The sequence below is a fragment of the Brassica rapa genome, chromosome A06 (genome assembly GCF_000309985.2).
Source record: "Brassica rapa cultivar Chiifu-401-42 chromosome A06, CAAS_Brap_v3.01, whole genome shotgun sequence".
Taxonomy (NCBI): Eukaryota; Viridiplantae; Streptophyta; class Magnoliopsida; order Brassicales; family Brassicaceae; genus Brassica; species Brassica rapa.
Genome location: NC_024800.2, coordinates 17,831,256 through 17,844,647, shown reverse-complemented (window position 1 = coordinate 17,844,647; position 13,392 = coordinate 17,831,256). Strand labels below are relative to the sequence as shown.

The window sequence follows — 13,392 nt, the reverse complement described above, 5'->3', positions numbered from 1 at the left end:
CAAACAACTTTATTTGTTATATGTAATAAAGTAGTTTAGCTTATCCGTATGCTTTTCACAAGATTCTCTCATGACAGTTCTGTACTCGTCGACATGAAGAACTACTTCCTCGCCGCCTTGTAGCCCCACATGTAATATTCTTTTTGCAATCTTTCAAACTCTATGTGGAATACCTTTCTCAGAGATTTTGTAATTAATATCTTGTCTCCATGGTTTGTTCAGGTGAACCAATTGCTTCAGGTTTCTGAGAAGTGCCAGAGCACAATCGTTCAAAGTGGACCAGATGGGATTCTTCAGCATGATTTGCAGGCAAATAGCAACATGTGAGCCTAGACAACTTCTACCTTTCTTTGTTTCTTTCAATCATATCCATTTTCATTATTTGTTGCATTTTCTACGGTGATTAAGTAAGTTTCTTTGCTTATACAAATTATAATTTTAAAAAAAAAATTGATTTTAGCTTAATAGAGACAAATATAATATGTTTATTGATAACAAGTCCTTTTGCTCCAGGGTCATGGCTGCTGGACGCCAACTAGCGAAAAGCTTGGAGTCACATTCGCTCAATGACATGGGCTTTTCCAAACGATATGTTCGGTGTTGTAGGAGATGGATTACATCCCTCCACAAGGCCCATCAAATAACAGGCCCTAGCCCGACAAAGTCGATCGAGCTTAGTCGGCTTAGCGGCTAGAGCTGTCGGCTCGACCCTAGAGTACTTTAAGCCGGTCAGCTAAGCCGATCAGCTATACTCGACTTGGACGAAACAGTACCAAGGCCCACATACTCGGCCTTTGGGCGACAAGGCCCAAAGGACAGGCGCGATTAGGGCATCACGCACAAGGGCACTATAAGAGAGAAGGAGGAGGCAACGAAAGGAGGACTTTTTGGACACATCACACACTAAGCGGCTAGATTTAGGGTTTCCTAATCATCTCTTTGATCTTGTCGTTTAAACCTTTGATCTTGTCTCCTTACCTTTGATCAGTCTTGTAACCCATTGTGTTGATTCTAATAAAAACGTCTTTAGTCACCCCATTTCCTAAGTTCATCATTCTAATCAACCGAATCCTGTACAAACAATTGGCGCCCACCGTGGGGCAGACTAAAGCAACGTTCTAGATCTACATGGCTCAAGACGACGCCGCCTTCGGCGCCCCAGGCGAGGAACCGACGCCTACGCCTGCGGCCGCGCCGCCCATCACCTCAGATTTCATGAACTCCGTCATGGCTCGACTCGCTCGCCAAGACGAAGTCCAAAAGACAACCAACGACCAACTCGCTGCGTTGGTCGCGGCGCTCACAGCTCCTGAGGGACAAACGAGCCGTCCCCAGCAGATACGCCGCCGCCTCTTCAACACAAACCCTACGGCAACCGGAGTCGACCATATCTCTGACGACTCGGAGCCTAACGAAGCCCTTCTCGCAGACGCTCTCCCAGCAGGCTCAGATCTCACGACAATACGCGAGCTCGCCGAGCTCAAACTCAGCCTTCAACAAATGGGAGAGAAGATCCACCAAGTAACCAGCGCAGCTCCGCAAATAGAGAGTGTACTCGCCGCAACCTCGCGTACTCCTTTTACTCGCGCGCTAACTAGCGTCCAACTCGGAAAGATAGAAAAGCTGCGCTTACCCGAGTATAAGCCCGGCGGAGACCCGGTGGAGCATATGATCGCTTTTAACATCGCCATGGCGCGAGCTCGACTCCCCGACGACGAAAGGGACGCAGGTTACTGCCAGCTGTTCGTCGAGACTCTCCACGAGCAAGCCCTGACATGGTTCTCCCAGTTGGAAGAGAACTCAATCGGATGCTTCTGCGACTTATCAGCAGCTTTTCTCAAGACATACATCATGTTCACAAAGCGCAGCGCCACCGCATCCAGCCTATGGAACCTCAATCAGAAAAAGGACCAGAGCTTGCGCGAGTACATGGAGAAATTCAAAGCCGTAGTGTCGAAGATTGAGATCCCAGACGGAATTGCTATCGACGCCTTGCGCAACACCTTGTGGGTCCACTCCAAGTTCCGAGAAGACCTGTACCAGAACCCAACCAAGTCGCTCCAAGACGCTATCGCACGCTCCGATAACTTCATCCGAATGGAGGAGGACACCAACGCAATCCTCAGCAAAATGAGCGCGCCCAAGGCTCCAGCGGCTAAGAACGCAAATGCGCGACAAGAACCGCGCCAACACGCTCCAAACGACAAAAACGGTCGCAAAGACGGTTACATGTATGTCGTTAACGAGAATAACACACCAATCTCCACTCTCGTAGTTCGCGGGGAGGGGTGGAACAAGTGGGTAAGAGAACTCGAGTCGTCCGACCAAAAAGTCGATTCTGTTTGCACCACCCAACCCGCAGCGGGAGCCAGATCAGCAGCAGGTCCTTCCCGGACTGTCGACCTCACCAAACATTGCAAGTATCACGACGTCAAAGGACACGATACCTCAGAATGCAAATCTCTCTACGCACATTACCTCTCGTCCCTTGCAAGCGGCGAGTTTAAGTTTGAGCCATTGAAAGCCAAACCAAAGAACGGCAAGAGCTGGAGCAAGAATAAAGAAAGAAGGGCCCAGCGCAAAGCCACTGGCAAAGGCCGACAAAACGACGCTCCGCAACGAGACGACGAGGATGAAACCCCAAGGGATAACGGCGGGGGAGACTCCTCAGCCGACGAAGAGCATCCGGCTAATCGCAGACGCATTGAGGTTATACTCTCTCAGCAATCCTTGTCGTCCGACGAAGATAACGACGATTCGCCTGTACTCGGAGACCTGAGAGACAGCCTTAAACGGAAGCTCGAACCGGAAAATGGAGGCGATCCACTCGCAGAGATCTCCGGACGATGCTGGATGCACGGAAGTCTCGGCGCATCTCGACAAGCAATGGCAACAACAACGAAGGTCCAATTAGCGACCTCCGAGATAAACTCAATGCCAGAGCAGGCGATCTCCGCGTAAAGCTCAACCGTTCAAAACCAACAGACTTACGACGACAGTTGGAGCGAGCTAAAGGTCAGCCTCAACTTCCACCTCCTGATACCAGCGTACCCAAAGACCTCCGCGCCTTACTGAACTCCAAGCAAGTACAAACGGAACAGTCTTTGAACGTCATCATGGGAGGCTCCCCTAGTGGCGACTCAGTCCGTTCCGTGAAAGATTATCGTCGACAAGTCGCGACGTCCCAGAAGTGGCCGACTAAACCGACAAGTCATCCTCCAATAACCTTCTCACCAGATGACGCTGAAGGTGTTCACACGCCCCATAATGATCCCCTCCTCGTCGTCCTTGGAATTGGAGAGTACGATGTCACCAAGATCCTTATTGACACCGGAAGTTCCGTTGACCTCATCTTCCGAGGAACTCTGCAGAAGATGGGAGTCGACCTCGACGACATAAAAGCGTCCTCCAGAACGCTAACAGGATTCAATGGGTCATCCGAAACTATCTTGGGAACGATCCGCCTCCCGGTGCGCGCATGCGGCGTTACTCGAACGGTCAAATTTGCCGTCGTTAGCACAAAAGCTCCGTATCACGCTATACTCGGTACCCCTTGGTTACACTCGATGCAGGCTGTCCCTTCCACCTACCATCAGTGCGTCAAGTTCCCCGGCGCGGATGGGAAGATAAAAACATTGCGCGGGGACCAAAAGGCCGCTAGGGATCTCCTAGTCGCCACAGTCAAACTCCAACGAACGTCACTACCCGTTAACTCAGTGTCCCCTCCAACCTCAAAAGCCAACTCTCAGGAAAACGAGGTTCTCGAGTTACCTATTGATGACGCCGACAAGAGTCGCACCGTGAGAGTTGGCGCATACCTCTCCGACGAAATGCAGCAGTCAGTCCTGGATTTCCTCAGAAAGAACGTGTCCACGTTCGCCTGGTCGATGGCAGACATGAAAGGCATCGACCCTACTATAACAACTCACGAACTAAACGTCGACCCAACGTTCAAGCCTATCCGGCAGAAGAGACGCAAGCTCGGCCCTGATAGGTCTAAGGCCGTAAACGAAGAAGTTGACAGGCTACTCGGCGCGGGTTCGATTGCTGAGGTTCGCTACCCTGAGTGGTTGGCAAACCCGGTAGTCGTCAAAAAGAAAAATGGCAGGTGGCGCGTCTGCGTCGACTTCACCGACCTCAATAAAGCTTGCCCAAAGGATAGCTACCCCCTTCCCAACATCGACCGTTTAGTCGAGTCCACGGCTGGAAACGAGATGCTAACCTTCATGGACGCCTTTTCCGGATACAACCAGATAATGATGCACCCGGATGATCGCGAGAAGGACGGCCTTCATCACAGATAGGGGAACCTATTGCTACAAGGTCATGTCATTCGGTCTGAAGAACCCGGAGCAACCTACCAAAGGCTTGTGAACAAGCTGTTCGCAGATAAGTTGGGCACCACCATGGAAGTGTACATCGACGACATGCTGGTTAAGTCGCTCCATGCCATCCGATCACCTCCGCCATCTACAAGAATGCTTCGAAACTCTCAACAAGTACGGCATGAAGCTAAACCCAGCAAAGTGCACTTTCGGGTTTCTTCTGGCGAGTTCCTCGGTTACATTGTCACACAGCGAGGAATCGAGGCGAATCCAAAGCAAATCTCTGCGGTCCTAAACCTCCCGAGTCCGAAGAACAGCAGAGAAGTGCAGCGGCTCACAGGCCGGATAGCCGCTCTAAATCGATTCATCTCCAGATCCACCGACAAGTGCCTGCCATTCTATGATCTCTTGCGAGGAAATAAAAAGTTCATTTGGGACGAAAAGTGCGAGGAAGCATTCACTCAACTCAAACAGTACCTGACTACACCTCCGGTACTCGCTAAGCCTGACGTCGGCGATGTTCTATCTCTCTATGTCGCAGTATCACAGGCTGCAGTCAGCAGCGTTCTGATAAAAGAAGACCGCGGCGAGCAAAAGCCCATCTTCTATACGAGCCGCCGCATGACAGGACCAGAGACGCGGTATCCAACTCTAGAAAAGATGGCTTTAGCAGTTGTTGAAGCAGCGAGAAAACTACGACCGTATTTCCAGTCGCACTCCGTGGAAGTATTGACTGATCAGCCTCTCCGAACGATACTCCAGAACACTAACAGATCCGGCAGACTTACAAAGTGGGCCATCGAACTCGGCGAGCTCGATATCATCTACAAGAACCGCACGGCAGCGAAATCCCAGGTCCTTGCCGATTTCTTGGTCGAACTGGCCCCAGAGTTAGAGCAAGATCTCACATTCCCAAGCTCAAACTGGACATTGCACGTCGACGGATCGTCGACCAACAAAGGAGCAGGTGCCAGAGTCCAATTACAGTCCCCGACCGGCGAACTAATCAGACAGTCTTTCAGCTTTGGCTTTCCCGCGTCAAACAACGAGGCAGAATACGAATCTCTGATCGCAGGACTCCGCTTAGCAAAAGCCGTCAAAGCTAAACGACTAAGCGCTTATTGCGACTCTCAGTTAGTCGCCAGTCAGTTCAGTGGCGACTACGACGCCCGCAACGATCGGATGGACGCCTATCTCAAAATAGTGCAAAGCTTGGCAGCAGAGTTCGAATTCTTCGAACTCATCAAAGTTCCGAGAGGCGAGAACGTCTGCGCCGACGCCCTCGCTGCCCTTGGCAGCAAGCTTCATGATCAAGTGAAAAGAACAATCCCGATACATCGTATCAAGAAACCAAGCATCGATATGCTGCCCGACCAAACCCTCGTCGCCCAGGTCGTCGAGCCTGTTGCTCCAGACGACGACGGATTTGGCCCAGATTGGAGAACCGAGTTCATCGACTACCTCTCTAAGGGGGAACTCCCAGCAGAAAAATGGGCAGCTCGCCGCCTAAAAACCCGCAGCGCCCATTACGTCGTTCTTGACGATGAACTGCACCGATGGACGGCGAGTAAAGTGCTCCTCAAATGCATCCATGGCGACGAGACAGCAAGGGTTATGGCTGAGACACATGAAGGCGCTGGCGGAAATCATTCGGGCGGACGTGCGTTAGCAATCAAAGTAAGGAGCTTAGGTTTTTTTTGGCCGACAATGAACGCTGATTGCGAGTCATACGCGAGAAGCTGCGACAAGTGCCAACGACATGCACCTAGCATCCATTGTCCAACCGAGATGTTGCGCACAACCACCGCCCCTTACCCGTTCATGCGATGGGCGATGGATATCATAGGACCGCTTCCTTGTTCCCGCCAAAGACGCTTCATCCTGGTCCTGACCGACTACTTCACTAAATGGATTGAAGCTGAAGCATACGCCCAAGTCACAGACAAAGAAGTCCGCGGTTTCGTCTGGAAAAACATCATTTGTCGCCATGGTCTACCTTATGAAATTGTTACCGACAACGGATCTCAGTTCATGTCAGGTAATTTCAAGGAGTTCTGTGGCAAGTGGAACATTCAACTAAGCCCCTCCACTCCTCGTTACCCGCAAGGTAACGGTCAGGCTGAGTCCTCCAACAAACTCATCATCGATGGTATTAAAAAGCGTCTGGACCTGAAAAAGGGTCACTGGGCTGACGAACTCGACGGAGTCCTATGGAGCCACCGCACAACCCCGCGAGGGTCGACTAAATCGACACCTTTCTCCCTCGCCTACGGTGTCGAAGCAATGGCTCCCGCTGAAGTTAACGTTTCAAGCCTCCGACGTTCCAAGATGCCTCAATACGTCGAGCTCAACAAGGAAATGCTACTTGATGCCCTCGATGAGATAGAAGAACGAAGAGATCAGGCCCTGCTGCGCATCCAGAATTACCAACATCAGATAGAAAGTTACTATAACAAAAAGGTCCGCGCACGACCCCTGGAACTCGGCGACCTCGTCATGCGCAAAGTGTTCGAAAACACTAAGGAGCTAAACGCCGGCAAACTCGGCGCCAGATGGGAAGGACCTTACAAAATCATTAAAGTCGTCAAGCCTGGCGTATACAGACTCCAAACGTCGCGCGGCGAAGAAGTCCCACGATCATGGAACTCAATGCACCTACGACGTTTCTACTCGTAAAAGTATTTCCACACAAAAAAAAAAAAAAAAAAAAACGAGTAGATGCACCCCCGTGGTCACTTCTACTCGACCGAGTAAATGCGCCACTCACAGCCACTTTTACTCGGGAAAAAAACGAACTACGAATGGCTTGATCCTCAACCGAGGTACGTAGGCAGCCTTAACAGGTCCAGCTGTAACAAAAAAAACAGAGTAGATGCACCCCCGTGGTCACTTCTACTCGACCGAGTAAATGCGCCACTCACAGCCACTTTTACTCGGGAAAAACGAACTACGAATGGCTTGATCCTCAACCGAGGTACGTAGGCAGCCTTAACAGGTCCAGCTGTAACAAAACCAAAGTCAAAACCTTACCTAGGTCTCAATCGAATAAATAATGACTTTCACATCGAATGGCTCCCGTGCCTCCAGCAGAGGACACGCGGACACTCACGCTCCTTTGCTTACAGCTATGTCCTGATCAGACACTTGGCTCCAGGACCTTAATAGTCGCGATTCACCTATGCCTAAGCATTGAACCGACTAAACAGAGTGAATCTTTGCCTTTTCTCGACTAAAATGTAACGGCTTAGCTACCCGGTTACTTAATTGTCACTGAGGAAACGGATAGAAGAACCTTCAACTCTTATACTCAACTCTTTGTTATCGAAACATGATGACAACCGAGTAAAACCAATTACCGGTTCATCACTTGTCTATTTGCAAAAGATTAAGGACAAAAATCTGATGTTTTCCAAACACAACAGATAACCGAAATCGCTTAAAAGAGTTGCAAATAAATGATGAGAAACACAAAAAGAGTCTTAAAATACAACAACAAGGTCTATCAAAACCACCGATGAAAACATTCTAATATTACAACAAGATCAAACGACAACGTCTTGGTCGTCCCTGCTCGGGTCAAGCGGTTCAATCGTTTCCTCTTCAACAGCTCGAGCGCCAAGGTCTTCAACTTGAGCAGGAGGGCCTGAAACTGATGGGATCGGAACCGTCTCTTCGATAAGTGCCGGTGGCGACCTGTTCTCCTCCTCGCCCACCTCGTCCTCTTCTCGCTCCTCAGACGAAGAAACCAGGACCGGATCTTCGGTGGCTACATCTCCCGTGTCTGCTTGAATCGCGTCCCCGGCTTCCTCGGGATCGTTTCCGTCAGGACGTTCCTCGACGACAGTTCCTTCGGGAACGACAATATGCTCCGACAGAGCGGAAGTAATGTCTACCACCGGCTCGTCGACTGGATCTTCGGTCGCCTCGTGGGAAGTAATCAACTGGGAAGCCGATTCCTGGCCAATCAAGCCAACATTCGATCCGTACGGGTCGAGTACCCCCATGAGCTCTTCACTTACAAATCGAGAAGGGAGGTTGAGAGGAGAGAGAGCAAAGTCATCCTCAGAGAATGGCTCGAGGTAGAGATTGGCAACTTCAGCCTCATACATCTTCTCCTGCTGCGAGAAGATGTTGATCATACTCTGCGGAATCTCGACCCCGCTATCTTTTATCATCTCAAGGCACTTTTTTGTTCCTGAAGCCTGCCCGTATAGATTTTTGGCCTTCTCTAGCGCGTTAAGGCGATCCAGATAGCCCTTCATCTTACCTACGCAGCGAGTAGACTTGTCCGCCATAGCCGTTTGAACCTTGATCCTTTCGCGGGTGACCTCCTGAACCCTAGAGTCCCTCAAGCGTTGCCTCTCTTTGACCAGCGTCCCGACGACAGCGTCCCTCTCTCCCTCGAGCTCAGCCTTCTCCTTCTCGAGGGAAGCGACCAACTGCTCTAAGCGAGTTTTCTCGCGTAGAGCGTCCTTCTTCGCAAGACGGTCAGACTTCAATTTGTCTTCCAACTCCTCGAATTTGACTCGGAGGACCTCTTTCTCTTTGGCCGCTTTGTCGCAGGCCTTTTTGTTTTCAGCACGTAACCTCTCGATCACGCCCAACCTGGTCCGTGCAAGCTTCTCCGAGGCGCCCAGCTGGACCATCGTCTGCTTCAAGGTGCTGTCGTACTTCTCAACAAGATAATTCATGCTCCCGTCGCTCTGCATGAAGCAATAAAGACTTAGGAAATTTTTAAGGAAGAAAAGGGGAATAAGGGAAAAGCGAGTTTACCCGTCTGCCCGCCATAGCCGCGTCAATGTACTCCTTTTTGAAGTATAAGTCGTCGATCGGCGGCAACTCTTTGGTCCCACCACGGATCTGACGGGTCAGTTCAGCACATTGAAGTGGATTCAGAACCAACGGAGTCGCCTCGTCGTAAAGGAACTCTACGTGATCTGGAAAGCGAATTCCTCCTCCCGCCTTCCGCGGAAGCGAACCTCCGCTTCCCGCACCCGTCTCCCTCGCAGAAGAAGAAGGGGCTCCCTTACTCAACGGAGATTCATCCCGTGAGCCATCTCCGGCTTCGGTTGCCGGTTCCCCACTTCCAGAAGGAATCCCGGGAGCAGAAGTCCCATCGTCCTCCGCTGTCTTTTTCTTCAACTTCTTCTTGGGACGTTCCTCAGGCGATCCCCGAGTAGAATTGGTTGGATCGTTTCTTTCCGCATCATCATTCCCCGCAGCAGCTGAGGTCTCCAAAACCTCAACAGAAGCCTCCTCACGAGACCTTTTCTTGCTCTCCTTTTTCTTCTTCTTCTTAGCCGCGACTTCAGAGACATCAGCAGAAGATGGTGCCTCCTCCGAAGGGACACTCCTTTTCTTGGCCTTATTGGCCTTCTTCTTTGGGGAACTCTGAGCTGGTGGCTCAGAGTTCACATCTCCATCTACGGGGACAGGCCTGACTTCTGAGGCACCGGCAGAAGACGACTTTGTTGAGAGCATTTGAAGCTTCCCTTTCAACAGGGCACTCAAGTCGGGAACTCCCTCCATCTTTCTAGCTTGGTTAAGGAGTTTTTGTTGTTTCCGAGTAAACAGGGAGAGACGTGACTTGCGGGGACCGAGTACACAAGGAAGTCTCGATTCCCAATCAACTGTATAAGAAAGAGAAATCAGACACGAAGACTACGAAAAAGGTTCAAGAACATCTCTCTAAGGTGAACAGCAATTTTACCTCTAGCGATCCTAGCTTGCTGCCGACGTATCCACTCCCGACTAAGATCCGGCCACCTGAGATGACTATGCGTCGCGATCAGTTGAGCAGTTTCAAAGAATTTCTCAGGATAGGCAATTGTATTGGGATGACGAACTGCAAAAGAAAAAGGGAACATCAGAACCATCGACCAGAATACGAGTAAACAGACAAATCTCTACCAAGTTGCTGATTCCATAAAACGCGATAATCGTCCCCCGGCGGCTCCTCGAAGGCATGCTCGTCGGACTTAATAAAGAAGTATGCGCGTTGCCAATCCTGCGTCTTGTTGGGATGACCGGTCAAGACGTTGTAACTCGCTCGCATCTTTATTGAAAAGATCCCGTTAGGCTCCGCCTTCGTGAAAGTCAGCTCCTCGAACACCCTCACGCTCATCGAAACATCCATCTCCGCTGCCATAACCATCAACATGACAGCTATGCGCAGCGACCCGTTCAGCAGCTGAGAAATCGCGATATCCCGACGAAACGCGTAAGACGTGATCAGTCTGGGGATTGGGAACCAGAGCTTCGTCTGATCCTTGAAGTAAGATTCGTACACGCACTGGTAACCAACCGGTGGCGACCACGGCCGCTGTTCGGTTGACGGAATGAGGAAGGTGACTCCTGCGCCACCATTCTCCCTTAGCAATCTCTTCACGGTCTCGTTGGAAGAACAGGAACTGAAAACGTTTCCCCACGATTGAACTCGCGGGTCGCGTAACGCTTCGGGAGGCAGCGAAGGTAGTTCTTCGAAAATTCCACCAGGGTGATATATCACAGGACGGCAGTCTACTTCGTCGAACGGAACGCTTCTCGGAGCGGGAAGGCGGTCTGACTGGTCGATACGACCCCTCCGATGAGCCCGTCTCCTGGGTCTCACAACAAGGCTAGGCGCTTCAGAACTAGGCGCTTCAGAACCACTCGCCTCTCTATCCTCGTCCTCAATGTTTCCTTCGTTTTCTTCGCGAAACTGCCTATGGGCGTCAGCGACCAGAAGACGCTGGGAAAGGCTCATGTTCTCCGTATCCCGCAAAGCATCACGATGGATTATGTCGAAATCCTCCAACGGACCCCCGTCCGCATCCCTAGCCGGGCTCGGAGAGGTAGCTATATCTTTCCCTTTCTCCTCGCGCGATAACCGATTCCCTGAAGCCATATCCTTTCTACTCGGGGGGACGACTAAACTAGCTAGATCGCTAGCAGAAAACCCTATGCTACAGAAGGCTTATCTAGAGAGAGAAAGTAAAAGTAGAGAGAAGGGAGAGAAAGTGGAATACCTGAGTCTGCAGAGAAGAATGACGAAAGCAAAGGAGAGACGCCTATTTATAGCAAAAACGAGGCGCATTCTTCGAAGCATCATCATTAAGTCTACAAAGGCCTAAATGGGCTTCAAAGGCCGCCTAAATGCCCAAAAGCCTACTCGCGACGGTTCGGTTTCTCGCCCAAACCGGTTTTCAATCAAGAAACCGGACCGAAATTAATCTCCGGTTCTAGCCCGAACCAACTCAACAGAGTTAACCATCCAAAGACCACCTGGGCTCCTAATTCGAGAAGTTTACCTCCCGAGTAAAACACAACGCATCGTGAGAAGACGTAACGCGGAGCGACTAGACACGGCACGCGACTAAAACCATACACCGGTAAAACGAGCTGTCGCCGGCATTAGATCCTGTTATATGAACGAACCTGACCCACAAATTCACTGAGACCGACAAGCCGCTCACAAGTGAACTGGGGGGGGGACTTATTGTAGGAGATGGATTACATCCCTCCACAAGGCCCATCAAATAACAGGCCCTAGCCCGACAAGGTCGATCGAGCTTAGTCGGCTTAGCGGCTAGAGCCGTCGGCTCGACCCTAGAGTACTTTAAGCCGGTCAGCTAAGCCGATCAGCTATACTCGACTTGGACGAAACAGTACCAAGGCCCACATACTCGGCCTTTGGGCGACAAGGCCCAAAGGACAGGCGCGATTAGGGCATCACGCACAAGGGCACTATAAGAGAGAAGGAGGAGGCAACGAAAGGAGGACTTTTTGGACACATCACACACTAAGCGGCTAGATTTAGGGTTTCCTAATCATCTCTTTGATCTTGTCGTTTAAACCTTTGATCTTGTCTCCTTACCTTTGATCAGTCTTGTAACCCATTGTGTTGATTCTAATAAAAACGTCTTTAGTCACCCCATTTCCTAAGTTCATCATTCTAATCAACCGAATCCTGTACAAACAGGTGTTTGCAGGTATCTTGTCTGTTTACTTTCTTGATGGTATGCATCATCCTCGTGGTTTCTCTTGACATGTTTTCTTTAAACAGATCTCTGAAGTTGTCAGCAGCATGAAAGATATGTTTGACTTCTGCCGTGACCAAAAAGTTGGTCCAATTGGTAAATTTCATATATCGAAGTATCCCTGCACTTCATCAAAATGCATCTGTGTTTCTTTTTATTTGTGCTTATAAAAAGCTTGCTGCCGTTTTTTACAGAGGCTTTGAAGAGTTATCCATATCAAATGAGGACAGGGAAATTGCAGATTCCGGAGATGGAACAACTTGCAAATGCTTCTCGAGGACTTGCACCTGATATGAACAACGGTTTTTTTAGCACTGAGGTGGATGAAAGCATGGGGTTTCCTTGGAAGGCATGAGGTAATTTGATAGTTACTCGTACCTTATGTTTGTCTTTTTGTACAGACTGACTATTAAAGACTAGAGCTGTCTTTGGTATTGGAATCTCATAAAGACGTTCATCAATGTTAACTTATCCATTTTGCTGTGGTTGTGCTTTAGGTTAAGCTTCTGATTTTGTGAAGAGATTTTTCGGAATAGTGTAGTCTAATTCTGGAAAATAAGGCTGCTCTTGAAGAGCTCATCCCTATCAATCAATACTGTACCGTTTTGCTTGTTAGAAAAAATTTTATTTTTTTGGGCCTAGCTGGGAGATGCAAACATCTAGACACAACAATTGAGAAGAAAAGAAGAAAAGAAAGATATTCAAGGCAAGCTACAACTAAATCCCTAGATTCAGCACAATATACTGTTTTTAAAGCATTGCCTAGTGTAATAGTAGCATGGAGATAATTATGTGTGTGTTTTAAATGCTAGAAAGTCTATAAACTGCACCTGACCTAGTGCTGATTGCTGAATACGACCTCAAAGATTGTATTTATTACACCTTTATAGACGATCGTTATCAGAGCTAGTACTGAATTAACTTGGAATACTCCCTGCTATTTTCCTTTTTTATAGACTTGCTTCTAAACTGCATCCTAGTGACCAAGGATGATGACTTAACAAATGAAATAGACGAATAAAACACAAAGCTAAGCTTGTTTGTTGATT

At 49.5% G+C, this 13,392-nt stretch overlaps 3 protein-coding genes across 3 annotated transcripts; 2 read left to right on the top strand and 1 right to left on the bottom strand.

Moving 5' to 3' along the window:
• Positions 1-177: 177 nt before the first annotated feature.
• Positions 178-2,961, top strand: LOC117126115. The gene is made up of 2 exons (XM_033273518.1): positions 178-323; positions 514-2,961. Exon 2 carries the CDS (start codon positions 1,129-1,131, stop codon positions 2,959-2,961), a length of 1,833 nt encoding a protein of 610 aa, XP_033129409.1. The 5' UTR covers positions 178-323; positions 514-1,128.
• Positions 2,962-4,406: 1,445 nt separating this feature from the next.
• Positions 4,407-7,001, top strand: LOC117126114 (protein NYNRIN-like). Its single transcript, XM_033273517.1, has one exon. It carries the CDS (start codon positions 4,407-4,409, stop codon positions 6,999-7,001), a length of 2,595 nt encoding a protein of 864 aa, XP_033129408.1.
• Positions 7,002-7,867: 866 nt separating this feature from the next.
• Positions 7,868-11,211, bottom strand: LOC103874646 (meiosis-specific protein ASY2-like). Its single transcript, XM_009153082.3, has 4 exons — positions 10,236-11,211; positions 10,036-10,170; positions 9,099-9,955; positions 7,868-9,028 (listed from the first exon to the last, which is right to left on the bottom strand). Exons 1-4 carry the CDS (start codon positions 11,209-11,211, stop codon positions 7,868-7,870), a joined length of 3,129 nt encoding a protein of 1,042 aa, XP_009151330.3.
• Between the last annotated feature and the right edge of the window lie 2,181 nt (positions 11,212-13,392).